At 46.9% G+C, this 27,575-nt stretch overlaps 2 protein-coding genes across 4 annotated transcripts in view; one reads left to right on the top strand and one right to left on the bottom strand.

Moving 5' to 3' along the window:
• Positions 1-7,518: 7,518 nt before the first annotated feature.
• Positions 7,519-22,184, top strand: CFAP90 (cilia and flagella associated protein 90). The gene is made up of 3 exons (XM_014828436.3): positions 7,519-7,794; positions 17,713-17,829; positions 19,721-22,184. Exons 1-3 carry the CDS (start codon positions 7,609-7,611, stop codon positions 19,898-19,900), a joined length of 483 nt encoding a protein of 160 aa, XP_014683922.1. The 5' UTR covers positions 7,519-7,608; the 3' UTR covers positions 19,901-22,184.
• A 1,360-nt stretch (positions 22,185-23,544) lies between these two features.
• The window catches only part of ADCY2 (adenylate cyclase 2), a 402,902-nt gene continuing 398,871 nt past the window's right edge, over positions 23,545-27,575 (bottom strand). Inside the window, exons 25-26 of one of the 3 annotated variants that reach the window (XM_014828435.3) lie at positions 24,985-25,180; positions 23,545-23,671 (exon numbers count right to left, since the gene is read on the bottom strand). In XM_014828435.3, coding sequence (XP_014683921.3) covers positions 25,028-25,180 — 153 coding nt within the window. In that variant the 3' untranslated portion in view covers positions 23,545-23,671; positions 24,985-25,027. Of the gene's footprint in view, positions 23,672-24,199; positions 24,322-24,361; positions 25,181-27,575 lie in introns of those variants that run through there. The other 2 variants (XM_014828434.3, XM_014828433.3) reach the window with 2 other exon arrangements.

The following is a 27,575-nucleotide window of genomic DNA, read 5'->3' on the forward strand; positions in this document are numbered from 1 at the left end:
AAAATTGCTTTACTTGCCAGCATAACCCCTGAAGCACAGTGACATTCTTCGAGCCTACCTCTAGGGGGCAGCAAAGTTTAAGACATTGATCAGGCAGCAACTGTTGAACCAGGATGATTGTGAGTTGAACCAGGAGTGTGAGAGTGTGTGTGGCGGGAGGCGGGAGCTGTGGAAGGGTGTGGTGACAATTCTGCCTGAACAAAACAGACATTTTCCTTACTTTCCTTTTAAGGATTAAGGAATGCACTTTGCCTGAACCAGGCCTACCTGGACACGGGAGGGTAAATGGTACCCTGGGATGAAGAGATGCCTACGGGAGTAGGAGTTCCTTGAAGACCTGTATCCTACCTGCCGAATCTTTGTATGCCTGGGTGCGTATAGAGACTTGGTAAACATTTGTTAGATGGAAGAAAGAATGGCAAGGAGCAGATTTCAGCATCTTTGATAGAATTCTGGGAAACAAGGAAGCCGTCCTTTCCGTCTTAAAAAGCTCCACCCACTGGAAGACCTCGTGTGCAAGAGCAGGGAGGGGATCTGGCTCCGTGGCGGCCAGCTGGATGAATTAGTCTCCAAAAGCTGAGATCTCCCCAAACTGGAAACATACCCAGATTCATCCGGAGTCTAAATAATTAGTCTAGGATAGTGAAATGAGACAAGCCTTGTAAATTGCTTGGCCAGTACCTGGAAAATAGTAAGTGCTCAGTAAGCCTTTGGGCTGTTGTTAGTGGTACATGTGTTATGTTGCATTCTCAGTTAAAATTCATTATTGCAGCTCGTGGGGAGGGTGCATGTCAGGAAGGCTCTCTGAGGAGGAGTACTCCTGGTTAATACTCCTGGTTAGTACTCCTGGTTAATACTCCTGGTTAATACTCCTGGTTAATACTCCTGGGGTACCATGCTGAACCTGGGGCAACTGCTTTTGTTAATTAGTATCAAGGACAATGTGCTGAGAAGCCTCATTCTATAAAATCTTTGCTATTTGAAATCTTATCAGTAAGAATGGGACATCCCTCTACTGTCTATAGGATCTGAGCCATGTGGGTCATTTTGACACAAAGAAGTAGCTTCAATTTCCAACCTCATGCAGAGCTTCAGCTAAGGGGGATTCAGACACAACACCCCACGTTTATCTTACCTTTGAGTGTCCTGAGTTGGTTTCTCGGGCCAGGCCTGACGTTAGCCCTTCTACACACAAACTTGCTCAGCTCTGAGTCTCTCCAGCCCGGTTCCACCAGTTTAACCCAAACCCTCTAACCGCGCTGTCCTCCCTCTGCTTCCTCTGGTGTCTATCTCCCTTGCCTCAGCAGTCAATAAGCCTAACTTTTTGTTCATGTTCTTTGACTGTTGGACTCCATCATAAGAAATTTTGCCTTAATATACTTGTGATCTCGTCTCTCAGAAAAAAATCTCTTTCTCCCCAACCCCTCCCACAGTCCCTGGCATATAGCGCATGCTATTTGTGGCTTGAATGGATATTTTGGGTTCCGACGTTTGCAAGAAACAATATCTCTTAATAATGACTGCTTTTTACTTTTATTATGGAAAACTTTGAACACACAGAAAGTATATAGAAAGAATCATATAGTGAATCCACATGAGTCCTTTTATTCAGCATGAAAAAAAATACCAAAATTTTCTAAACATGCTTCATCTTTTCATTCTCTTTTTCTTTCTTTTCTTTTTTTTATTGGAATGTTTGTAGAGAAATTCAAGCTATCACATACTTTTATCTTAAACACTTCAGTATATATCCATAACCAATAAATATTTTTTTCTTTTTTACCTATTCTACCAATGTTACAGTTAACAAAACTCATAATTATTCCCTATGATCATTTATTTATTTATTTTTGTAAGGGACTGATTTTCTTTTTAGTGCTTTTTGGTGAAGAAGATTGGCCCTGAGCTAACATCTGTTGCCAATCTTCCTCTTTTTTTTTTTTTTTCTTGCTAACGCCCCCGTACATAGCTGTATAACCTAGTTGTAGGTCATTCTGGTTCTTCTATGTGGGATGCTGCCACAGCATGGCTCGATGAGTGGTGTGTAGGTCCACACCCAGAATCCAAACCCACAAAACCCGGGCCACCAAAGTGGAGTGTGTGAACTTAACCACTCGGTCATGGGGCCAGCACCCCCATGATCATTTAATACTAGGTCTAGACTCTAATTTTCATATGCTGTCTCAAAAATAATTTTTTAACTGTTGGTTTGTGTGAATCAAGATGCAAAGGCCACATATCACTCTTAGATGCTGTACCACTAAGTCTCAAGTCTCTTATGTCAGTAACTGCCTCTTCCCTTACCTAGTCTTCAAGTCATTAATTTGTTGGAGAAGTCAGACCAGTTGCCCTGTAAAATGTCCCACAGTATTGATTTGGTGTTATCTAACTTGTTCCTCTAAACACTGTATTTCCCATTAAACTAAAAGTTAGATTCAGAGGCTTGCTTAGATTCACCTTATATTTTCTCAGCAAGGATGCTCCAGAGTTGGTGCCCTGAGTAAGTATTTGCTTACTCCTCGAAGTATTTGCTTTGCATTCGCACCACAGTGTCCCATTGTCCTCTCTTAGCGATATTAAGACTGAGTGGGTTCCTGCATTCCCAGCCTGACCCATCCACTATAGAGGCTCCGTCAACCTCTGTCTTCGTGCCCGTAGCATCTGTTGGTGATCGTTGCCTGGATTCTTTATTCCACTAGGTGTTTTAAAAAAATAATTTTCTAGTTCTATCTAGTTTCTCTTCCTTCTACTTTTATTAGCTTGTATTCATCTATAAAGAACTTTCTCCCATCAACCATTTGTGTACTCTAAAATGAGGTTTATACAGAAAAAAACAAGACATATATTTCTTTCCTTGTATCAATTTTTAGAATAAAGAGTTAGTGGTCTGGTCAGGTTTTTTTTGTTGTTTTAGGATATTTATGAGCTTAGGAAATTTTATATATTTGATGTGCTTCAATCGATTCTAGTCATCTGTTTGATGCTTAAATTGTCCCACTGTAGACCAGTGGGATACCCTTCAGAAGGTTCCCTTTGTCCTTTTGACCTTGGCACATCAGTTTTTGCAATTTTCTTGTGGAACAGGATGCCCCAGGCTCACCCTTTCCTCTTTAGCCCTGGGGTCAGCTCTCTCTAAGGATCCCTGGTTCCTGCAGGGTGATGCTGCTAGAGTTGTCAGTATCAGGGATTTTTCATTTTGGGCATCATATAAAATGACATTCATTTTTATTTCAAAATCAGTAAGATGAACAAAAATTAAATTTATATTTAGATGTCTTGATTCATGAGTTTGATGCTTAAAGTGACTAGCCATAGGGACTCCATCAATTGAATGAGCCAGCCTACAGGAAAAACCTGATGACAAGCAGGCTTTCTAAATCTCCTGATAGTATTCAAGCCTTTGTACCCAGGAGGAGGAGTGAGATAAGGTTAAGGCTTGTGGACCACTGCCCATGCCCAAGATCCAGTGAAGGTGTTTGGAGGATGGGCCCTGGCTCCCCTGTTCCAGAACCAGGTCCTGTTCCAGGACCACTGTCAACCAACACTGATGGGGGATTTGGAAACCAGTGCAGCAGGAGCATCATTTCATAACCCTTGAGTTCACGACGCCCTTTAAAAATTTGCTGTATGCACCGACAGGCGGATCTCCTGCTGGCTAGTTAGAAATACGTGTCTTTGTGCATCTTTCCCTCTTACTCTGAACCATCAAAAAACCTACCAAATGCAAAGAAATACTTAATCCAAGTAATTTTAAGCTGTTTTAAAGCCTGTGAATTAAAGTCCAATTATGTTGGGCCACTTAAATGTTTACCGTGAAATTTAAAAACAAAATGATTATAAAAACTTGTAAATTTAAAATGGAGATATTAACCTTGTTTTAAAACTTTTTCATTTCCAACAGAAAATTTTTTAAAAAAAGGATGATGTTGTTTTAATGTATTCACAGGCCATGTTCCCTCCTCTCTCCGTCTCATTAGCAAAGGTTTACAGGGTGGAGACGGGGAACTCCAGATGGTTTGCATTTCTCAGCTGCGTAGCATGCTGGCTGAGCTCTGCTGGGAAAGCTTCATGCTTTCTCCAGGCCATGGCCCAATCTCTGAATGGTCTGAGGGGCCCCCAGGAGAAAACCTTTCCCTCAGACCAGCCCCTCCCTTTCCAGATATTTTGTCCACCTTTCAGTAGGAACACCTACTGGCCGTATTATCAGCATCAAGTCATTTAACCTGCCTACATCTCAGTTTTGTCTTCAGGGTTAGAGAGTTCTTCTGAACCTAGACAGTCTATGGGTTTACGAGAACTCATGATAAACATAACATATATGCCAGGGAAGATGTGCTGAAGCCCTGCTGACATGACATGCGACATGACAGCTGCCATCTTTGCTTTCTCCTTCCCTGCCTCCAGTTAACAGAGTTCTTCCCACCAGGAAGATGTTCTCTCCAGGCTTCTATCCTGCCCAGATGTCAAGAGACATGGCATAAGTTTCCGCTGCAGTTTGGACTACGCACCTCCTAAGCTCCCATGAACTGTTGACGTTCCTTCAGCGGAGGCCACCCTCCGGTGTGTTTGCTTTCATCTTCCAGGGGGGAGCTGCAGGGAGCAGAGGTCCTGGGAGATGAGCAGGGCAGGCTGCATAAACAGTCACCAGTGCGCTCACGGTCAGCCCAGGCCAGACCCGTGCAACATCATCCACCCAATGTCAGCTCCAGGCGCCGGCGTAAAGTCCATAGTGACGGAATGGGATTTGGAGGGTGAACAGCCCATAAAACTGGTGTTGTTACTTGAAACTAAGCTGGTCTGATCCCCTGTAGAGTCAACCCACACTCAGTGTGCATTCTTGAGCTATTCACGCCCTTCCTTTGAGAGTAGGGCTTTCATTCCTTTATCCGTCCCTTCCTCTGCCTAGATCTTTACAAGTACAAGTTACAGACACAAGAGACTTAAACAAATCAGACTCTTTGACCTTGAATTCCACTCATGTACCTGGAATACATAATAGGATTATATAGGAAAAGATTTAAAAAAAAAAGAACTAAAACCACTTGATAATTGAAACTAGCAAAGTTTGTCCTACATATTGTTTCCTCACTGGGCAATGACTCACCTCTGGAAAACAGAATCGCACCTCAGGTAGATGCCCCGTGCCTTTTGCTGTCAGCCCCAGGGCTTCTTTGACACCAAGGAAATGAGATGCTGCAGGGGAGCCTGCACAGCACCAGGCAAGGGTCATACAAGGTCCGGAGTGAGCAATCCAGGGGAAACTCTCAACCCAGGAGGGCTGGGAGCAAGCAATAAAAGGCGCCTCCATGTTGATCTTCTGATGGTGATTCTGAGAGGCGTTCTCCAGTCTCCCCAGAAAGTTCTAGGTATGACTGCACTCCAGTTGCCTTCAGTGGTGACCTTGATAATTCATCCTGATATTGACTTTCCTGCTGCTCTCACTCCTCTGGGCCCGCACTCCTGCTCCCTGGAATTATTTCTCAAATAAAGCAAGAGTACCCAAGTCCTTGTCCCAAACTCACCTTTAGAAGGAACCCAAACTATAGAAACTGTATTTATTTAGTCACCAAATTTTGTGGAGTACCTGCCACATGCCAGGCTGGAGCCATCAAAGACAAAAAAGATGTATGTACATAGCCTTGCCCTCCAGAGCTGTCAGTCTAGTGCAGAACAAAATGCCATGTACTGAAATGGAAGCTAACAGATTCATACCCATATCGCTGTGGGAAAGGGTTTTACAATGAAACAATTTCAGTCTCAGTTTTCACAGACTTCTCAAGATAATTGTTGTCAACTACTTTCATTTTCCAAAGCATGATACCAGATCACTTATGCAAGACTTGCAAAGTCTCATGACCTCCTAGGTTCTGTCATTAAAAGAGGTTGGAGAGGTTGAGAGAGGTAACAGATTATGAGGGGTTTTTTTTATTATTATTGCTTCACTGGTGTTTGCATGAGGATCTCTGCCCATGGGGCAAGGATGAGCTATACTTTTCCTTCACTTCGCAAGTTGGAGAGGTGGCGGCGTTCTGTCCTCAAGCTTCAAGGACATGTCATCCTCTCATGTGTCCCCTCAAGCTTGGGCACATGATGGATTGGTGTCTGAACTTTTTCTGACTCATACTCAACTCGTCTATTCTGCCAGTGGAGCAAAAAGATGGGCTATTAGGGCAATGATGACACATGGAGTTCTCTGGACCTCATGTGGGTCCACGAGAGAGAGTGGTGGCTCAGGGTTGTCTAAGTCCTGCCCACAAGGACTTCCAGGAGACACAAGAAGACCTCAACAGAGAGGTACCACCAGGTGCCTGGGACTGAGAGGCATCTTTGCCACCAGCCTGCATCAAGGAATTGCAGACAAGAAACACCTAGTGAGAGGGATGGGTGAGAGGGGAGGATGCTCTCCTCCACCTGTCTGGTAAGACCTCTCCATCTGGTCCCTGCCTACCTGCCCACCTTCACTCCCGACCAGTTTCCTCCTCTAAATGAGGCTCCACCACCCGCTTTTCTTGCTGCCCCTGGAACACATGAAGACCGGCTCTGCCTCAGGGTCGCCAAAGCTGTTCTTCCCTCTGCTTGGAAGGGCCTCTCTAGCACGTTTTCACAAATCTGGCTCTTCCTTATCATTACCTATCAGCTCCAACATCACCTCCTCACAGAGGCGGGCCTTGTGTGAGCATCCTGGTTCAGGTAGTTCCCAAGGCTTTGTCATCTGTTGTCCCCGTCACTTTTTTTTATAAGCTTTCATTGTATCATGAATTTCAGTTCAGTGAATTTTTAGCCTCAGTGATGGTTCAGACCTATTGAACTGGCCTTCAGACCAAGTGACAACAAACCACGGTTGCAGAGGCTCCCTAGAGCCCCGCCCAGAGTAGCTGAGTTTTCCCAGTCTGTGTATCACACTTATTTAACTCAGAGAAGCTCTGCACCTGCACAGGCCAACACTACAACAACCAGCCACCTGTGCCCACTGCGCACTTGAACTGTGGCTGGTGCCACCTGTTAAAATGACAATGTTTTGGATATACTGAGTTAAATAAATATTTTATTAATTTTATCTGTGTCTTTTTACTTTTTTCGTGTGGTTACCAGAAAGTTTTAAATTACGTGTGGCTCCCATCATGCTCCTACTGGGCGACTCTGCCCCGGACCCTCTTCAAGTTTACTTGTCTTTTTTACGTCTATCACCTGTCTTCGCCAACAGATTGTGAGCTCCCCGCGGACACGGGCTGCTTCGTTCAAGGCTGCACCTCCAGGGGTGGCACACAGAGGTGAGCAGTCATTGAACCGCCCAAGGACCTAGTGGTCTGGGAGTGAACGCACCAACACCGCGTTCAGAAAGGTAAGCTGGTTGGAAATAGCTGATCCCAAAGGCATCTCCCACCCGGGATCCCCAACGCGGCCGCTTTAGCAGGTCGGGCTCCCCTCGTCACACAACAAAGGATAGACCCCAGAGTGGCCCGAAGCGCCAGGAGGGAGGTGAGGAGGGTCGGCCCCGCCCCGCGGCCCAGCCGGCGTCACGCCGCCGCGGTTTCCAGGCAACCGCCGAACGCGGGAGACGGCCGAGAGCCCAGGGTGGACTAGGACTGGGCCCCTCGGCGGGCGCCAATGAGCACAGGGGCCGCGGGGGAGCTGGACGCGGGCAGGATGGAGGACGAAGAGGAGGAGATCACCGCCGCCACGCTGCGGGGCAAGCCCCGGCCGCTGCCCATCTCGGCGCTGTCCGCCTTCAGCTACATCCCGCCGCGGCGCCTGGACCCCAAGGAGCACAGCTACTACTACCGCCAGGGCAAGGTGGGCAGCGCTGCGGAGGGCAGTACGCCCGGGACGGGGGCGGGGGGCGGGGGGCGGGCGCACTGCTAGGAGTCGGGGGAGTGGCTGGGGCGGTGATACAGAGAAAGGGGTGGGGACGGACTTTTACTACCTGGGACGGGCCGGGGGAAAGGGGATGTGGGCGGGGCTGCACTGCTGGGAGAGAGGGATGAGATCCGTGGTCCGCTCCTGGGGAGGGGCGCTGGGGGCGGGGCTGAAGAGCTGCAGCGGGAGGCTGGGGAGGGGGCCGAGGCAGGGGCGCTGGGGGCGGGGTTACATTGCGGGGGAGGTGGTCTGGGGGCGGGGCTGAGCTCCTGGTCGGGGAGGCTCTGGGGGCGGGGCTGCAAAGCTGGAGAGGGAGGCTGGGCAGGGGGCCGAGGGTGGGGCGCTGGGGGCGGGGTTATGTTGCCGGGGAGGCGGTCTGCGGGCAGGGCTGCAAGCCCGGGCAGGGCGAGCCGAGGGCGAGCGGACAACAGAGGGAGTGGGTGAGGGCCCGGGGCTTGTCCTGGGACCGCGCTGCAACTCTGGAATGTGGCTCTGGGGGCAGAACGGCATAGCCAGTGAGGGGGCCCAGGGCGAGGCGCACGGAGATAGATTAGGGGCGGCACAGTCACTGGGGGGGGGAGGGGATGGGGGAGAGGGCGGGCGAGCGGCCTCCCTCCAGGGCGCCAGACCCCAAAAAGTACGTCTACCACGACCACCAGAGTAAGGTGGACCTGCCGCCTCCCCAGAGAGGATGGGCGGGGGGAGCCCAACATGTGGAGGGTTACGCTCAGCCGGGACGGGGGGCTGGGGCAGGCCGTGCGGGGACGGAGAGGGGCGTCTGCCGCAGGCCGGGGGGAGGCGGGAAACAGCCGCTGCCTGGGCCTCGCCGCCTCGCTGACTATGCCTGAAAGGTCCTGGGCGTAGAAACCCTTCTAGAAGCCTGCCTGCAAGCCACATACAGCCCTGAAGAGCCGCCTGCAGGGAGAACGGGCCTGGGAGAGTCATTGAGTTGTGGCCTGACGCCACCAGGCACGTGCATGTCGTGCCACAAGCCGGCGGCTCTGCGAAGGCCACCACACAGCCAAGGAAAAAAGGGAAATTCAGAGCTTATTGACGGTCGTCTATTCCCTTCTTCTCGTTTTTCCTAAATGTCTCCAGTGTGACTTGCCAGCTCAGGATGCAGGGGCATCATTATTAAAAGGAACATTGATTAGGGGCGCTCAGCCTGCAGAGACAATGAGTGGCCCAGAGAGGGGTATAGATTAACCAAGTGCCTGGGAGGAAGGAGATCTTTCACTTAGGATGCATAAGGTATTCCCACAAAATGCATTGTTCCTTTGCTCCTCCTCTCCCACGGTCCGTGGAGTGCAAATGAATCCCCACTCACATCAGGTCAGCACACTTTTGAGTACTTGCCACAGGTGAAATGTAGAAGAAAGTCATGGACCTGAGCTTTACAAACAGGCAATAGTTTCTAGTTCAGACAACTGTTTTGGCTTGAACTGTGTCCCCCTAAAATTCTTATGTTAGAGTCCTAATCGCCAGCACCTCAGAATGTTTGGAGACAGGGTCTTTACAAACGTGATCAAAGGAAGGTCATCGAGGGGCCCTAATCCAATATGACTGGTGTCCTTGTAAAAAGGGGCAATTTGGACACAGAGACAGACATGCATAAAGGGAAGATTATGTCAGTAGACAGGGAGAAGACTGCTGTCTACAAACCAAGGAGGGAGTCTGGGAACAGATCCTTCCTTCATAGCCCTCAGAAGGAATCAACCCTGCTGACACCTTGATCTCAGACCCCTGGCCACCGGAACTGTGAAACAGTAAATTTTTGTTGTTTCAGCTTTCCAGTCTGGGTACTTTGTTTTGGCAGCCCTAGGAAACCAGCACAGAGACCTCAGCCAGGAGGATCGCTTGTATCTAGAGCCAAGCCATCTCTCTGCTTGGCTTTGAGCAATATGTAAGGACGGAAGGACAGGAGGAAGAAAGGGGACAGGTGCAGCACATCTGTCTTTGCATGCCTGTTTGCTGACTCTCCTAGGCTTGAATATCGCCTGGGTATTAAGACAGAAGGGGGTTTTAGAGCAATGGTTCCCCACCTCATTGCCACCATGGACCTTATACTTTTCCCTCCCATGAGCAATATGTTATGAAACAACATTTATCTGTAAATAATTTTATTTCTTAAGTGAATTTTACAATTTAAGTATAGAAAACTTATTGCCAGTTAATTTTTATGATTCATGTGTCAACTTAGAAAGCAAATCTGCCAGTTATTTTACCCTCAAAATGAGTTTATTTCAGAATAGCCAAAAGAATTGCAATTCAGTATGTGCATGCTACAGCAGGACGTAGGCATATCTGGAGAGACAAAGGAAGGGGCTTGGTTTTATAGAGCAAAATGGGGAGTAGGGAGGAGCTGTTCTAAATGAAAGTCCATTGGAGGAAAGTCACCGTTCTGGATGGCGATGAGTTCTCATTGGCTGGACTGTTGGCCGGCAGAGAGAGAAATCTTCCTTCAGTGGTAAAGTAGTTGTGTTTCCTGCGTAGTCGTTGTACTTCCTAAGGAGATGCAAGCCTCTCTCTCTTCCTGTTTGGCTGATGGATGATGTATGATAGGGGTGAGAGCTCCCCCTAGAGGCCCTCCCGACGGCAATTTAGTTGAGATTTCTTTAATTCATCTCACACATACATAGTATTAACGCACAGCATGAGAGAACCAACCAAAAAGCAAGAAGTCTTGGTGTTTTAAGTTGGTCCGTGCTGTTATTATGGAGAGAATATAAATTTTGTCTGGCTTCTTGACATCATGAAAAAATTCACATAACACCATTTTATGTGTATCTTTGAGGGGTCTTGTTAATTACCACTTGAAGCTATTGAGAAATAAGATAAAAGACTAAGCAAATGGGAGCCAAGATATGTATTTATCAGAGATGAAAGCCAGGTTGTAGGAGATTGCTAAGGACTCTGGGCAAATGGATTTCGGGACACTGAAGCTCCGAATCGGGTGGATTTCCCCACCCAGCCACCACCGCTGTGGGCTCTGGAAAAAGCAGAGCAGAACCCCCATCCACAGTGGGCCAGGCACTACCAAGGGAAAAGAGGCCGAGTTGAGTCTGGCAGGCGCCATTTATTCTTCCTGAATTCACCAACCTGATAGGTGGCTCCACATTTCTGGGGCCAATCAACTAAAGGGCAGAAGTACACCCAAAGTATGAGGTGACCGTGCCTGGGCCTCCAGACTGGGAAGGAGATCAAGAGAGGGCAAGAGGTGTGCCCCTGTAATGCAGGGGTCAGCACATGAAGGGCCCTGGGCCAAATCAGACCTGCCACTTGTTTTAATAAATAAAGTTTTATTAGAACACAGTCACACACCCTTCCTTTAGTATTGTCTATGGCTCTCACAGAGTTAAGTAGTTGCAACAGAGACCATGTGACCTCAAAGCCTAAAACAGTGACTATCTCCCCCTTTGCAGAAAACACTTGCCAACCCCTGCTCTAATGTATTACTGCCCCTGGAAGGTAGGGATGGGCCTTAGAAAAAATTAATGCAAGTAGGTTGATAAGGAAAAAAAAAAAATTCAGTGCAGTTTTAATAGCTGGGGTCACAGGCAAATTGAAGTCCTAAGGCCTTTGGTGTCACACAGAAGACAATGATGCAGCAGAAATATTCACACTTAAATACAGGAGCCTTATAAGCAGCAAGAACAACACAAGGCACTTCAAAGCCCATTTGCAAGCGAGCCACCCAATGGCAATAACACCTGGGGATTATGTGAACTGGTGTTTAGAAGCTGCAGGACTCCAGAAGCTGATTCTCTGACCTCGTGATCATTTGGACTAAAGAGAGGGAACTCTGTATCATAGGTTTGCTGGGACTCAGCTGCCCCTAAGTTCACTGTAAATAATGCCAGGCTCCACTCAAAGCTGAAGAGAAACAATGCAGAATTAGCTCTTCAGTCAGTTACTGTGGGGCACACTTAGTGACTCGTTAGTTAGTAGCTCAGGCCGAGGAGTCCTGGGTAGAATATTGGCTCCGTGTTTACCAGCTGTGTGGATTGCCCAAGTCACAAACATGTCATCTCACTTCACCCGTCTGTGAAACAGGAATCAAACAGTTCCAACTGCATGGAGCTCTTACAGGCATTAATTTAATTAATGGGTATAAAGTGGCACATAGTAAGCCTAATGTAGGAGCTATTGTTATGTGCTTTTGTTAGTGAGTATTAGCGTTTCCTTTCAGTGAAGGTTGGGTCCCAGCAGCCATTCTGTTATATCCCCCACTCTCATTCATGCGCATGGAGATGAACACAGGTGAAGCAGGTAATCTGAGTGTCAATCTGGTGGTTTTGAATCCTCTAAGGCATCTACCCCGAGGGAGCCCAAAGTTAAGTCTCTCGAGGCAACACACTTACTTAAAGCCCTGGTAATGCCCTAGTTTTTAAGAGAAATTTGTCATCTAAAGCCACCAGCTAAAATGCAATCAACTGCTGACCTGCTCCCTAAGGAGATAAGCCGCGTGGACTTTCCCTATAAAATATTGTTCCAGTGGCAGCAAAGCAAATTCCGTTCAATGGTGTTTTTAAAGTACTTTTTTCTACTTCCGTCTTGTGCAACATTTCTGCTACTTCAGTGGCAAAGCTGAGTCAAAGGAGAATGCTCTTTTATGAGGGTTTTGATTAAATTTCTCAAAGTCTAAGTGTTATATTTAAAAAATTCCTAGGCCATGAAATATATGGTGGGAGTATTTGTACCACAGAAATGAGCAAATGCTACATATCAGGTCTTTTTTTCTCCAGAGAGCCAGTTGGTAAACATAATCCTACCACTGGGCTTAAGCATCTAAACATATCAAAATGAAGGCTGTCTTTTTCACATGAAGCCCAACGCATGTGTTTTTCATGGGCGGCTCTTCTTAATGCAATGACTTGGGAAACCAGGCTCCTTCTTTTTAGTGGCTCTGCTATCGCCAGGACCTGGGGATCTTTGGGACCTTGCAGTGCTCTACTGGATCCTTTGCATTTCCTAGGCAATGAGAGTTTTTCATGGACCAGGACTAGAAGGTAGCGTCCTCTGGTTTCACCCACATTCCTTTACAGAGCTGGTCACCTGGCCCCAGCCTAACTGTGATGGAATCTGGTGATCACAGTCTTCTCTTTGTTCTGGAAGCGGAAATGTGACTGTTGAGCACATGGTATTACCCCTGCCCAATTACTATGGAAAAATGTATTAACTTCCTTTCTCTCGTTTCTTTCTCCTCACAGAACTTACCTGGTTTGAAGTTACAATGGAGAGTGCATTTATATTTAAAATGGTCTGAAAGGGAGGAGAAAAGAAAGAACTAGGGTCTCAGTTTGCTCAAAATCTTACCCCAGTTATTTGTGGGAGAGTGTGGGTAACTTCTGGGAGGAGGAAGCTTCCAAGGCTGGGAGGAGGCACTGCGCATAATAAAACCCCACAACCCCAGAGACAGTCCTTGGAGAGCGGAGGTGGTGGGCCAGCAGTTCCTCCTCATTCTTCTGCTTGCCCTGGTCTTGATAAGCTAGGTTATTTATGCTGCAGTAACAAACAACCCGTCTCAGTGGCCTAAAACAAGCCTTATTTCACATGCTAAATGTCCAGCAGGTGTGGCTCTGCCCAGTACAGTCACTCACCAACCACCATGAAAACCGCTAACATCTCAATATGAAGCTTCAGGAGTCCCCGGGCACTGGCTCTTAAATGCTTTTGACTAAGGAGTCACATGTCATCTCTACTCATAGTTCATTGGTTAGAACTGGTCACATGGCTTCACTGACCTAAAGGAGCAGGGACGATTAATCGTCTGTGTAGTCAGGAGTAGAGGAGAGTTGAATATTGGTGATGTCTACCAATTCAGTCTACCTGGGGCAGAGTGCTCCAAGGTTGGGTCTCTGGCCCACTGCAATAACTTTGTTTTATCTCCAATCTTACTTTCCGTTGTTCAAAAGATGGCTACTTCTCCTTACCAAATGTATTTACTAGGGCTGCTGTAATAACAAAGTACCACAGACTGGGCGGCTTAAATGACAGAAGTTTATTGTCTCTCAGTTCTGGAAGCTGGAAGTCAAGATCAAGGTGTCAGCAGGGTTGATTCCTTCTCAGGGCTGTGAGGAACGATCTGTTCCAGGCCTCTCTCTTGGACTTTTAGATGACCTCTTCTCCCTGTGTCTCTTCACAACGTCTTTGCTCTCTGCATAGCTGTGTCCAAACTTTTTATAAGGACAGCAGTCTTAGTGGATTAGGGGCCCACTCTACCCCAGTGTGACCTCATCTTAACTAATTACATCTTCAATGACCTTATTTCTAAATCAGGTCACCTTCTGAGGGCCTAGGGGTTAGAACTTCCACATATGAATTTTTGGAGGATGCAGTTCAACTCCTAACACCCAGGGGGGCTACCTGCTAGTGACTCTAGCCATAGCAGTACAGTCCCTCCTGTCTTCAGTTGCATCCACTTCCTACCCACAGCCCAGACAGGAGCTGGTTCTTCCTTCTTTGGTGCCCCTGAACTTTATGCGTACCTCTGTTACTCCATTTGGATTATGTTGTGGTGTTTAATTAATCGGTTTATTTCCAATCTCAGTCTGTTTTCTCCTTTAAGGTAGGGACTCTCTATTTTTGTCCCAGAGCCTGGCAGAGTACCTTGCACAATCGTAGACCTACTGTGTGTTGGAGGTTGAAAACTGAAGGCTTGTACTCCACTTACAGCATCAGCCCAGGGCTACAGACTGGGGTGATTTTTCAGTGTTAGGAGTTGGGGGGTCATAATGGGGGAAAATGATGGCAGGTGATCAGGCACCACAACCAGAATAAGACCACAGCCCATTTTAACAGTACTCAAAACACAAAGGGACAAAGGGAGATCATGCCAGAAAAAATAAATGGGCTCAGTTTTGCTTTGTTTTTTAAGATCCACGTCATGTGTGAAATAATGGAATCCCTTGAGAGATTTTAATAGCAAAACACCAGTAAACCCAGAAGCTCTGTTCTGTGATGGCGTCTGAATCCAGATGGGCTTTTATCAATGGAATTTTGCTTCAAACCATAAAGGAATGAAGGACAAAATGAAAGATGAAAGAATAATAATTAAAATTCAGGAAAAGACAGATTTTCAGCTTAATGAGGTATTAGAAATGGACAGTCACGTTTGCTGAGAGGCTGTCTGCCTGGCATTAATTTTTTTTTCTTTTTTTTCCTTATTTTTCAATGATAGAAAAATTTGTTTTTAGTCTGGAAAGCTCTGCATATGCAAAATCCCCACAAAGGAGAGAGAGAGATTCTGATCACACCCATCAGCAGAGAGATTCCTAATAAAGACTGTTCTAAGATACAGTAGTAGGCTCTTGGTAGCTAATCCTCAGGGTGGGAGGGAGGCTTTGCTACTTGTAGGTGTCCCTTTTGTAGAGTATTTTAGGAGAACTGATTAGAATGAGAAGAAATAGGAATTATTTTGTAAAGCTGCATATCATGGTGGGTTTTCCACTGTAGGAAACAAAATGAAGTCACATTTCCTTTCTCATTTTCCACATTGCCTTCTCCTCCTGTTGAGTCCATTCTTCCCTCTTCAGTCTTTCTCCCAGGACAGGTCCAGAACCCCAGTGGGCTTACTGGGTTCAGAAGGGTCAGGCATAAATAGACGCCTGCAGAAGACAGCACAAGATGGCAGTTCCTGGAGGATCCCTGTGTCTCCTGCTGTTGGGGCTGCCCCCTTCTAGGGATGCTGCCCCTCAGTCCTGGGCATGGCTGGTCACCTGCTGGGAGTGCCGTGGGAACTTAGGCTGGCATCCAGTCACCCCCTTTGGCCCAGGGTTCTCAGGATGCAGAAGAGGGCGCCTCCCGCCATGGGTGCAGCTCCCACCCCAGTGCTCAGTCCTAGGGACCAGATCTTTCTGCTGCACACTGCAGCTGTTCTCCTGAAACACACCCATTTCACAGGGTCAGCCGGGCCAGGAGGGATCCAAGCGACAAGTGGACATCTAGATTATGACCAAGAGCCCAATTTAAATTGCTGTGTGTAAGTGGGAGTGGTGTGGTGGCAATGGGGTCTCAAGTTACTGTTTGCGTCTGCCTGCTGGCCTCAGCCAGGCCTGGCCAGCAGCTCTGAACCCCAAGGGGAAGGGTCTGTATTGCGTAGCTCCCTCCCAGAAGGCCAGTGTGCTTCTTTGGAGAATTTGTCCCCCACCAACCCTGCAGAGTGAGCTTCCGTTGCGTCACTGCAGGGCCCTCTGGCCTGGTGGCTTACCCAAAAAGGTTTGCTGTAAGGTTTCTAACCTCTCCAGGTTGGAGGCAAACACCCCACCCATTCAGTGAGCTTCTGCTTCAGCGGACATCCTAGCTTATGTATGTAAAATGTGTTGAGATTTCTCCGTCATTTCCTAAAGTGTGTTTTTTCTTAAGTTTTAATTTTATTTGATAAGCACCTGTCTGCATTTTATATAGTCAAAGTGATTGACATTTTCTTTGTGACATTTCCCCCATTGCCTTCATGGGTGGGAAGTCCCTAATGGGTTTTCTTTTCACTGATTTCTCTAATTCATCCAGAATTTACTTTTGTCCATAACGCGATGTGAGGACCCAAGTTTACATTCTTCCCAAACTTAGCCAATTTTCGCGCCACCAAAGGCTGTGCAATGTACCACCTCTCCATTGATTTGGGCTTTTTGCTTTTAATCCTATAAGTATGTGAGCTATACTGTAGGTTGCCTTCAGGAAGGGTGAGGGCTGGAGATGGCCAGAGCGATGTGTGAACAGACCCAGAAGTTGAGTGCATAAGAGAGTATGGAGAAGAAGCTTGTCTGTGGTGACCTCATTAATGGCCATCAGGGCATAGACGTGGACACCATGGCTGCTGCCTGCAAGTTGCTCGGAGCGACCTAGGCAAATAGGGATTTCAGCAGCCACTGAATATGGCTTAAGCATGTTGCCACTGGGATTCTTGGAAACCTTAAAAGTCATGATTCTAAAAGACCATCTTGTTTTCCTTACTGGGTGGTTAATTGTGCCAGGACAGGACCCACGTCTGAGTTGTGTTCGAAAACATCCCCAGCAGGAGCTGCGTGTCTTGCACAGGATGGATGACCTGTGAACAGTTTGTCAAGGCTGGGATGAAGCTACCTCACACCCTAGTCATCCCTGTTGCTACCAGCACCTCTGAGTTCCCACAGTCAGCGTGAATGGGCAGTACTGTTTTCAACGAGATGATGCTCACATCGTGCATCCTTTTCACTGTTTACCTTCTGCCTCTGTGTCGTGCAGTCAGAGGACATCATTCCAGCATCACTAGCCAGAAAAAAGAAAAATACCAAAAAACCAAAAAACAAGCACAGGTTACAGACCCGGTGCTCCAAAATCCCAGAGAGACGGCGTGTCTGGGTCTGCTGCTGGGAGGACTCCAGGCCGCTGGCCCTTGGCTGGAGGAACAGAAACGACCGGCCTGACTTATGAGGTGAAGATTAATGATCAGCTAACATGTGGATTTCTTTTCCTTTTACTAGATACCAAATAAATAAGACTGGTTTATTTTTGTATTAAGAAAAAGTTGGGATGAAAAAATGGAGATATTACAGAAGATAAGTCTGTCAACAGGATCATTGTCTAATATATCAGAGCTGTGTGTTTTATATATGTTTGATACATGTCTATTTTATATGTTTGATATACATATGTATACACATATATGTAATATATACATATATATGTTCTTATATATGTGAATTACAGGATTGTTATAGCTGCCACATCTGATTAAAGAAAATATTTTTGTCTCTCTAGAGGGGGCTTTCATAGCCCACCTATTGGCTAGCAACAAGGAATGTTGCTCCCTGGAGGAGGCCTCGATGGCTCAGCCTTTGAATAAACCCATGGCTTTCTTTTGCTTTTTATTCCCAGACAGGAATCATTTCCCTCTATGACTGTGTTTTTAAGAAGAACCCGGGTTATAACCAGAAATTGCACCGAGATGACAGAGAACATGCAAAAAGCCTGGGACTTCATATTAACGAGGAGGTAATATTCAGACAGGCTATTAACAAGGTGTTAAGAGATTAACTGTGTATATCTATTTAATATTGTGTTCAGTCTGCTGCACGTAACTCTCCTGTATGTGGCTCTCCTCTGTCTTACTGTGCCAGGAAGCTAAGACTCAGCCACTGTTATAGCTCAATCTGTCCTGTCATGTTACTGTGTATTAATTGTTATGACTCTGTTGTTTAATTCTATAGAATTTAAGAATTTAATGAGAGCAAAACTAAGAAGTCCTTTTCAACAGATGAAATAGGTCTTTGCTGGACCTCTGAGTTTCTGGCTGTCATAGTTCTCCTGGGGACATTAGCCTTCCAGGGATGAAACCACACATGCAAGCATTTTATCTCCCAAGTTTTGGTACCAGGGCACTATGACCACCACATATAGCACAGTTCTTTTATCTTTCCATGGTTTTCTGAAAAGGAGGGCTTCGCTTGTAGTCAGCTGTGCAAGTGGTGACCAACAGAAGGAAAAAACTCATAGGGTGAGGAGGTCAGGATCACAGCAGGGCACCGGTGTGAGGAGGCTGTGTACCCCCTTAGCGTGGTCGGCCCCTCTACCTGCTGGGCTAGACCCTGCTGCTGCCTTTCCACACTCCGACATTGTCTTCACAAAGTCTGATCCAAGGACAGCATGTTTATTAAAAGTCAGGTGCTGAATAAATATCATAATCTTTTATACAACACACAGAAATCAGAAAGTAAAAGTTTCTGGTAGGCTTTCTTTCTGGATCATTGGGTTTTGGCCTGTGGCTGTCACATGTCACATGCCATCATGTCACTTTCAATGAAACTTTTTATTTTGATGTGAAATTAAGTGAAGGAGGTACTATGAGATATTACCATTTAAGTCACAGACATTACAGTTGTTTTCTATCATTTATGTTATGTTAATTCATTCAGAGTTGGTATGAAGTTAGTGCTTTTCTCTCATAAGAACATGCCTAGTGTTACTCATATCCAGTTGTAGCTTTTTTTTTGTCCTGAGGAAGGTTGGACCTGAGCTAACATCTGTACCAATCTTCCTCTATTTTGCATGTGGGTTGCCACCACAGCATGGCCGCCAATGAGTGGCATAGGTCCATGCCCAGGAACTGAACCTGGGCTGCTGATGTGGAGTACACTGAACTTACCCATTAGGCCATGGGGCTGGCCCCCAGTTGTAGTTTTTGAGCGCCTCCCGTGTACTACTGAGCATAAAGGGAGTAAGATAAAAGTCCCTGTCCTCTTAGAGCTGGCATTCCTATGAGGAAATGGAAAAACAAAAGCCAAATAAATAATGAACTGAATTCCAGGTAGTGATAAGTGGTATGCAGAGAAATAAACCCTTTTAAGGGGATAGGGAACATGAAAGAGATGAGGGGGGCTGGGGAGATGAGGAGGGGCTGGGGAGATGAAGTGGGGGCTGGGAGATGAAGAGGGGGGCGGATGGGCTGGGAAGATGAAGTAGGGGGCAGGGAGGGAGCTGGGAAGATGAGAGTGGGGCCAAGGAGATGTGTATTTGGGCAAAGAAAGAAGGCAGGAAGGAAGAAAGGCAGGCAGAAGAAGGGTAGGGAGAAGGGATGGGAGGGAGGAAGAACCTGTACCTGAAGTCAGAGGATACCTGGCACCCAGTGCATGACCTTGCCTGTCTTCTGAAGGGTCTGAGGACACTGGAGGCTCTGAGCAGATGGGTCAGGGTCTGACGTAGTTTAAGGGGTCCCCTTGGGATCAGTGTGGAGTAGCCCCCAAGAAGCCCTGGTGGGGGCAGGACACAGGTGTGCAGGTGATGCAGGCAAAAACAGCTTCCTGGACATAGGCCGATGGAGGGGTCAGCCATGCTGACAAGGCGGGCGTGTGCCAACCTAAGTGTCCTGATGTGTCACCCTCCACAGGAGCAGGAGAGGCCAGTGGGACTGCTGACGTCTTCTGTCTACGGGAAGCGCATACAGCAGCCCGTGGAGCCTCTGAACCGGGACCATGGCCGCGCCAACCATGTGAAGGCTGACTTCTACCGGAAGAACGACATCCCCAGCATCAAGGCACCTGGCTTTGGGCACATTTCTCCAGCCTGATGCCTTCCCTGTGGCCTGAAGGGCCCATGGGCAAGTGAGGCTGCCTTATTTCCCCTTTCACAGACATCTCGGAGCTGGCCTGATGCTTCTGTGGCACCTTGACAGTGGGAAGGACGGGCCCAGAAGCCGCTTGCCCTCCCACTGCCTTGGTGAAGAAACTGGCCAAACACCTTTAAGACTTAGGATGAACATCTAGTGTGATGGTTTTCACGTGAACTGATTTCAGATGAGATGATGCTGAATACTGATGCATTGGGAGCACCCAAATACAATGAAAACTTTGTTCTCACTTGACAATGGTTGGGTTGAGTTTGTTCTCACTTGACAGTGGTTGGGTTGATTTTCCGTCACTGCCTCTGCACGTTTGCAAGACTTTTGGGGGGAGGCACTCAAGGGAGTGGTGAGCAGTTACTTTTCTTAACAGTTATGGAAACTGCTACTGCCTGATATTGTTTGTACCATGGAGTCGATTCTGACTCCCAGTGACCCTGTAGACAGCAGGGTGAACCCTGCCCGTCTTTTTGCGCCATCCTCTCCCCTTCCGGTGCTGTATCAGACAATGCTCTGCCCCGTCCAGCACCTCCTGTTAGTACAAACAGCTCTTCCATTTTCCTTTCTCCTGGAGGAGAGCTCACGAAATTGCCTTTTGGCACGATTAAACTCTAGATACTACAACATTTTTCCCCCCAGAGGCCTGAGCTGCGAACAGTAGAATTTTGTGCAATTGAGCACAAAAGCCCTAGTAAGGATAGGTGGCCTCGGTGGCCAGCAGTGCTGCTGTCACTCCTCAGGGGAGGAGCCACAGGTCATGGGAAGAGATTGGACTTTGGCGCTGAACTGACTTGGGTAAAATCTGGCTCCTCATTTTCTGGCTGCATGTGCAGGTGTAGGCAAATCATCTCACCTGTTGAAGCCCACGTTTCCTCATCTATTTTTTATTTTTCCCCGAGGAAGATTAGCCCTGAGCTAACTGCTGGCAATCCTCCTCTTTGTGCTGAGGAAGACTGGCCCTGAGCTAACATCCGTGCCCATCTTCCTCTACTTTATATGTGGGACGCCTATCACAGCATGGCTTGCCACGAGGTGCCTTGTCCGCACCCAGGATCTGAACTGGCAAACCCCGGGCTGCCGAAGCAGAATGTGCACACTAGGCCAGCCCCTCCTCATCTTTAAAGTGGGAATTCCAAACCTGGAAGAGTTGGCGTGGGAATCCATGAGCCACTGGAGTGTAGTCATAACCCAGGCACACCAGGGGCTGTGACTGTTACTTTGAACACCTTTCTTTTTGGAAGCAGCTGTTTTTAACCCAAGTTGGAAATGTTTACGTTGGAGACAATTTGAAACTTATTCAAGTATTAAGATATCAGCTATGTTTTTAATGAATGGACCCCTTGGAAGAAATCATCTGCCACCTATTGTGATTAAATTTCTCCCTTCTCAGCAGTTAACGGGCAGGTGATCTAATTAATTTCCATGCTGATTCCTCTATCACTGGTTTATTGTTTTCATTCTCTAAGGACATATGACACTGAATTGCTGGCAATTTTGAGGCTGTGTGACTCCTAAATACTACTTTATTCTTTCGAAAATATTTTTTTTCACTGTAGGTGACTTTTATTTTTTCTCAACGAACAGCAATAGTTTATTTGGGATGCCTTTGGGCACATTAAACCATATTTATAATATTAGAAAATACATAGAGTTTTAGATGGAGGTTTTTATAAATTACTCTTTATTCAGTCTTGATTCCCAAGAAAGACAAGGCATCTCTAAGAAATGCCTTCATCTGAAAGTAACTGCAATAAATTAACATCAAACTGAACTAATTTCAGTTACTTTAAGTCAGATCCTACTCCCTTAACCTTCTACTACGTTTAAAGATTTTATTCTTCCTTTTTCTCTCCAAAGCTCCCGGGTACACAGTTGTGTATTTTTTGCTGTGGGTCCTTCTAGTTGTGGCATATGGGATGCCGCCTCAGCATGGCTTGATGAGCGGTGCCATGTCCCCGCCCAGGATCTGAACCCCCGAAACCCTGGGCCGCTGCAGCGGAGCACGTGAACTTAACCACTCGGCCACAGGGCCAGCCCCTCTACTACTTTTAAAAAGCAGGGCTTGAATTGGGCCAGGTTTCAAAAGACATTTACTAGGCAGCAAGGGAAAACTGACTGTATTTCTCTTGGCAGCTCGACATTTACAACTTAAAGCTGATCAACAAATGCTTGTTAGTCATCTTATCAAGGAGAAACACATATTAAAAGAATTTGTTTTGATTTATCAAATTTCCACCATGAGTCAACGTTTCTTGGAAAGCAGAGTGGTTGCTGTCTTTAGGAAAGCACACTGAGTTGAGAAAAAGAACAGTATGGAGGATTCGCGACGATGCAGACATTTCTAAATAGATGTATTAAAAATACTGCCGTTTTCAGGGGGCTGGACTCGGGGTGTTGTCCACGAGACAGGGCTTCCTCCCAGACTTAGAGGTTAGGGAGGGCTTTGAGGACACACTCTCACCTGCCGCCAAGGCTGCAGGGCTGATGGAAGTGAACTGCAAATCCACTTGTTCGCGTGATTTGCTCACCCGAATGTTGTAGTTGCCAGACCTTAAGGAGCTTCGCCCAGGAGTCCCACTTCCAGATTTCAGGGGACAGGAAGTTCTTCATACTTCTCTTGTCTCCGTCATTGATCAACAGGGAGACTTGGGACAAGCCCTTCGACCTCTCTGTCCTGCTTCCTCTCTTGTAAAACGCAGGGCCTGGGGGGCTGCAGGCTTGATGGGGCATCAGAATCTCCTGGAGAACTTGTTATCAAAAACACGGCCAGCAGGTCTGGGTTGGGGCTTGAAAATGCACATTTCTAACAAGTTCTTGGGTGACGCTGATGCTGTTGGCTGGAGATCACACTTTGAGAGACCCGTGTATGCACAGACGTTTGCGAGGTGGACTCTGATGGTGACTTTGCTTTAGCAAGTCTTGTTTGATAAGACTGGCGATACAGCTTTGGGAAGAAAACAATTCTTTTGAGTTCTTTTCACCAAATTCAGCACATCCCAGGCCAGGGGGTGGTGGGGTGAGCATGTTTAAGAGTGCTTGGTGAATCACCAGGCTATGGGTGTCTACTAAGGGCAGGTGACACTAAGCACCCTGGATGGGTTAGGCTCTAAGGGAGGAAGAATCCAGGAGGTGCAGCTGCTGATCATTGTTACAAATTATACACAAGGCCAGTCTGAAGTCACTGAAACCCTAGGGCATCCGAGTCCAGATTTTGGTTAGACCGAAGAGAAATGCCCTTATATTATTTTTCTTCTTTCACCTTTTTGGAGAATTAGGTGTATTAAGGCCAATGCTGAATTGCAACTATGGGATCAAAAAATTCCTGATTGAGGCAGACAATTGAACAAGTCATGCTGTCTTGCCACTTCAGAGAGGAAGGCCAGTTATCAGTTTCGATAAGTGCTTTTAACCGAGAGTGAGTCCAAGTCCTGGCAGGGCAGCCGTGGCCGTGCTGCGAAGGTGCTGGCGGAAGGAAGCCCTGGGCGCCTGCCAGGCTCTCGCATGGTCATTAGCTCTTTTAATCCGACCTGATCCCGTCAGCTACCAATGAGAAAAACACTCCTAAGAGAAATTGAGAGACGTGTTGAGAGTCACACAGCTCGTGAAAAATCAGAGTCAAGAGTCAAATCGAGGGTTCGTGTTTCAAGTTTGAGTTCCCAGGAAGAAGCTGCCTCCTAACGCATCCTTGGGGTCCTCTACCTCTTAGAGGCTGGCCTGGAGCTACGGAAAGAAACCAAGGTTGCTCAACCAGGCTGGTATTTGCAGCTTTGCTTTTAAACAGGAGATTATAGACAATTGCTCTATTTTTCACCCTTTGGCAAAGTATGATTTCTTTATGTGAAGAGAAAACTCCCAAACTTAGAGTTGGATTTATAAGAACAAAATTTTCCAGTTCCTCTCTCTTCAAAACTGCATAGACGTTGGCTCGGTGCCTTCTTAAGCCTCCTCAGACATAATAGGCAGCTTGTGGGGCTTAGCAGCTCCAGTTAGTTCAAGCTATTGTGAATGCTGATGTACACGGTCAATTCCAAATGACTCATGCAGCCTGTGTCTGATGCTTTCCCAAAGAATTAAGTTAAACCAGAGTACATGGACGGAGGGGTGCTGTTGCTAGCAGAATCTTTTTACTATTAAAATATTCTTTCCTGAAAATGTTTTCTAGAGATGCCAACATGAAAACTAGACCATGTGACACATCGAGCATGCTTTCTTTCTTTCCACGGAGTTGCCTAACCAATGATCTGCATCACAAAATTTGTCCTGGTCTGAATTACTCAAGGATATCTCAATCTTTGCTTCTGGAGGACTTTTTCTGAAACAACTGTCCACAGGGACAGTGAATGGAAAACAAACCTCAATTCTAGAGCAAACTGCAGGAAGAAAGGGAGGAAAAAGATACAGACTATAAACCAAAGTACATAAAACTTTTAATGAATTAACCTTACAAAAGACAATGGCATCAAAACATCAGACGCGTTTGGTACAAAACTGTTCCTAGGTAGTGAGAACTAATTCTGGTGATAGATGACTACGTGCTGCTGGTACGAGACACAACAGAGCAAGGTGACAGCCAGGGATCCCAGCTGGGGCCCTCAGACAGCCACTGGCAATGGACACGTGGATGAACACAGTCAAATTCCATGTGAGGTGACAGAATCAACTTATTCACAAATACTGTGTGTTTTAATATCAGACTAGCGGATGCGGTTGGCGAGCTACCATATTTTCCAGAAAAGAACATGCACCGAAGATAATATACACCCCCTAGTTTTATTGCCTTAAGAATTTTTGTTTGTTTCACCTCTATCGTCTTTGTTAGTTCTTTGAATGCTTTTCTCCTATAACGCACACTCCTCTTCCTTTTGCTTAGGAGTAAGCACAGTGCAAGTGGCAGAGCGATCTTGGCACACATCAGACACCAAACGGTATGCCACCGGGTCATGGGGACAAGTCTGCAAAGGCTCCAGAGGACAGAACAGAGCACGCACATCAAAAACGAGGGACAAAAGTTGCAGTCAGAAAGTGCATTGTACCTTCCTGAAACGACAGTCTTCTTGCCAAAATGAAGGCGACTCTTCAGGAAGCCAGGTTGCTCTGGGAGAGGGACCTCGACATTTCTGTGTTTACAAAGTATGTCTTCAGTTCCCCCTTTCCTTTCACGTTGATTATTCCTCGACATGTGCACGTGTATCCCAGGGTCTGCAGAATGAGGCTCGTCTCCTCAGTAACCTAGAAGCAGATTGACACATGAAAAAGTGTCAAGTGCATATATTGACACTGGCTTTTGAAAGGTCATTACACTAGAAGGACAAAGAACCAAAAAATGTTCACGTGCTTTGACCCATTAATTCCACTCCTGAGAAAGCAGTAGGAGAGAGAATAATCCACGAGAAGAAAAAAAATTTAGGGACAATGTTTAATTCAGTGCTGTGACAGTGAAAAACCGGCAACACCTAAAATTCAAGTAATCGCCAGGGTTGAGTCCACGAGGATGCTGTCACAGGATCAATATCACGGATGAGATGATGGAATAATGTGGAACACTTCACCCCAAAAAAGCAGACTTAAGCCTGGATCCCTGCTGTGATTTCAACCATGTGAAGATTATGTATTCACATATAACAGACCTGGAGAAGAAAATAAATCAAAATACTTTGGGAGTGGTTGAATTTTGGATGATGTTTACAAATTGTCATGAATATCATTTCATGAAATAATATTAATAGATTTCAGTAAAGATGGAAGAAAACACTGAGAAGAGGCACAGTCGACTCCTGCCAGTGGCCACGTGTTTCAGTTTAACGCACATGAATACAATGGCCTAAAACTAAAGAACACTAGGCATTTGCACTAGCCTGTGCGTGGGCGGGACACTCAGTCAGGTCCTGAGAGTTTCCTCACTTCAGTGGGTTGACATGAGATGACAAAAGGAGTGAGCCCCTCCCTTGCAGCCTGTTCATGTGACAAGGGTTGTGATTTCCTGCCATTGCACCAGGAGGCAAGGACCCCAGCTGCTGAATCACGTCCAGGGCCTGCTGGGTAGGACAGCTTCTCTCCCTGAGGGAGGTGCCTTGTCGGGTATTGAGTCTGCAGCATCTCAGCTTGAACCTGCGCTGTGCTCAACTTGTGGGGACGGCAGCCCCGGCCTCGGTCTGTCTGCTTGAGTGTCAGAGAAGTCTCCTGCAAGAGACATTTTCTGAGGCAGAGGACGGGTGACATGCACAGATGCAGCCAAGAATGAGTCCTTAGCTTCTGAGGTGAGAGAAGACCCACTAGTCAGGAACATGGTCCCCCAGCCAGGTCCCCTAGGAGGTATCTGGGTCTTGAGCAGAGATAGAGGGAGCTGTTTTCCCAGAAACCCCTGATCACACTGCTTTGGAACCATGTAAAAAAGCAGAGGAGGAGAGATTTTCTCCCATTTCATCAGAGGAAGTGGATGTGGCTGCCACAAGGGAACCTGTGGGGCCCCAGTCCCCTTGGGCATGTGGGTGACGCACATGTGCTAGGCAGGCTTGTGGACAACACAGCAATGCTACACCACAATTTTGTTTTTGCTGTGGGCACTGTCGGGGGGCGATGCAGTGGTGGGGGCAATGGCAGCAGCAATGAACCAGCCTCCTTGGGCTGGAGGGCTGAGTGAGGCCTCAAGGAAGGAAAAGGGGACCCAGGTGCCAGACGCTGATGTCCTCCTCTCCCCTGACCCGGCCCAGGGGAGGACAAGTGTAGCTGGAGGGCGAAGCCAGCAGCACAGGAAGGACTTTGGATTCTGGACAAGGACTGAAAGAATATGGCCATAGTTGAGAAACTCACATTACAAATGTGTTCTCCTATCAGAGTGCTTAGGGGCAATCAGCACTTGAGAATGCTCCAGGCATTTGACTTCTGACCTTCCACGCAGAGAACAAACACATCTTTTGGAGCCTTGAAAGTTAATTTTGCAGTTGAAGTATTTATTGGTGCCAAGAATCCCCACTGGCTTTTTTTAGCTATCCATTGGTATTTGTAACACTAACCACACAATGACCATGAATCGGGGAGGAGGGAGTCATCTCCCGATTAACACAAGCTATTATTTCTCCAACTCCAGGGGAAGCCTGGCTGGGAGCGAATTCTTTGGGCTTCCAGGCTAGAAAGCCTGGTGGGAGTGTAATGCTCTTTAATAAAGAGAACCTGTTCCTCAGGCCCAGGAAAAGCTTTTAATGGTCTCCCTCTCATTTTTTATTTTTCCTGGCATTTAACGACGTGTTTTGCACATCAATAGGACTGAGAGGCTCCTGGAGCTGGAGTGAGCTCCAGCCTCAGAAGAAGAAAACCTACCCAGATGCGAACCTTCCAGCTGCTGGGCTGAGTGAGCACACAAAGGCCTGCAAGTACTTCACTCTTGACAGGGAGCAACCTATCTAATTTCCTCCCTGGGGCTCAGAGAGCAAAGAGACTGTCCAGGTGGCTGCTCTGCACTAAATCACATGGAGTTTTATGATGCCCAGTATCCTCTTAGAGACACGTATGAGCTCAAACCCATTTTAAACAGTGACCTGTAGGGGATTTACGATCTCCAGGAGGGAGTGCTCTCCCTGACCAGGCTCTCTTATATTGCTTTTGATACTTATCTCAAGTGCTTGAA

This window comes from Equus asinus, chromosome 10 (assembly GCF_041296235.1).
Source record: "Equus asinus isolate D_3611 breed Donkey chromosome 10, EquAss-T2T_v2, whole genome shotgun sequence".
NCBI lineage: Eukaryota > Metazoa > Chordata > Mammalia > Perissodactyla > Equidae > Equus > Equus asinus.

Coding starts and splice junctions, on each gene's coding strand:
- CFAP90 (XM_014828436.3), top strand. CDS start 7,609: ATGAGCACAGGGGCCGCGGGGGAGCTGGACGCGGGCAGGATGGAGGAC. Junction 7,795..17,712: donor ACTACTACCGCCAGGGCAAG/GTGGGCAGCGCT, acceptor TTTTATTCCCAG/ACAGGAATCATTTCCCTCTA. Junction 17,830..19,720: donor GACTTCATATTAACGAGGAG/GTAATATTCAGA, acceptor CACCCTCCACAG/GAGCAGGAGAGGCCAGTGGG.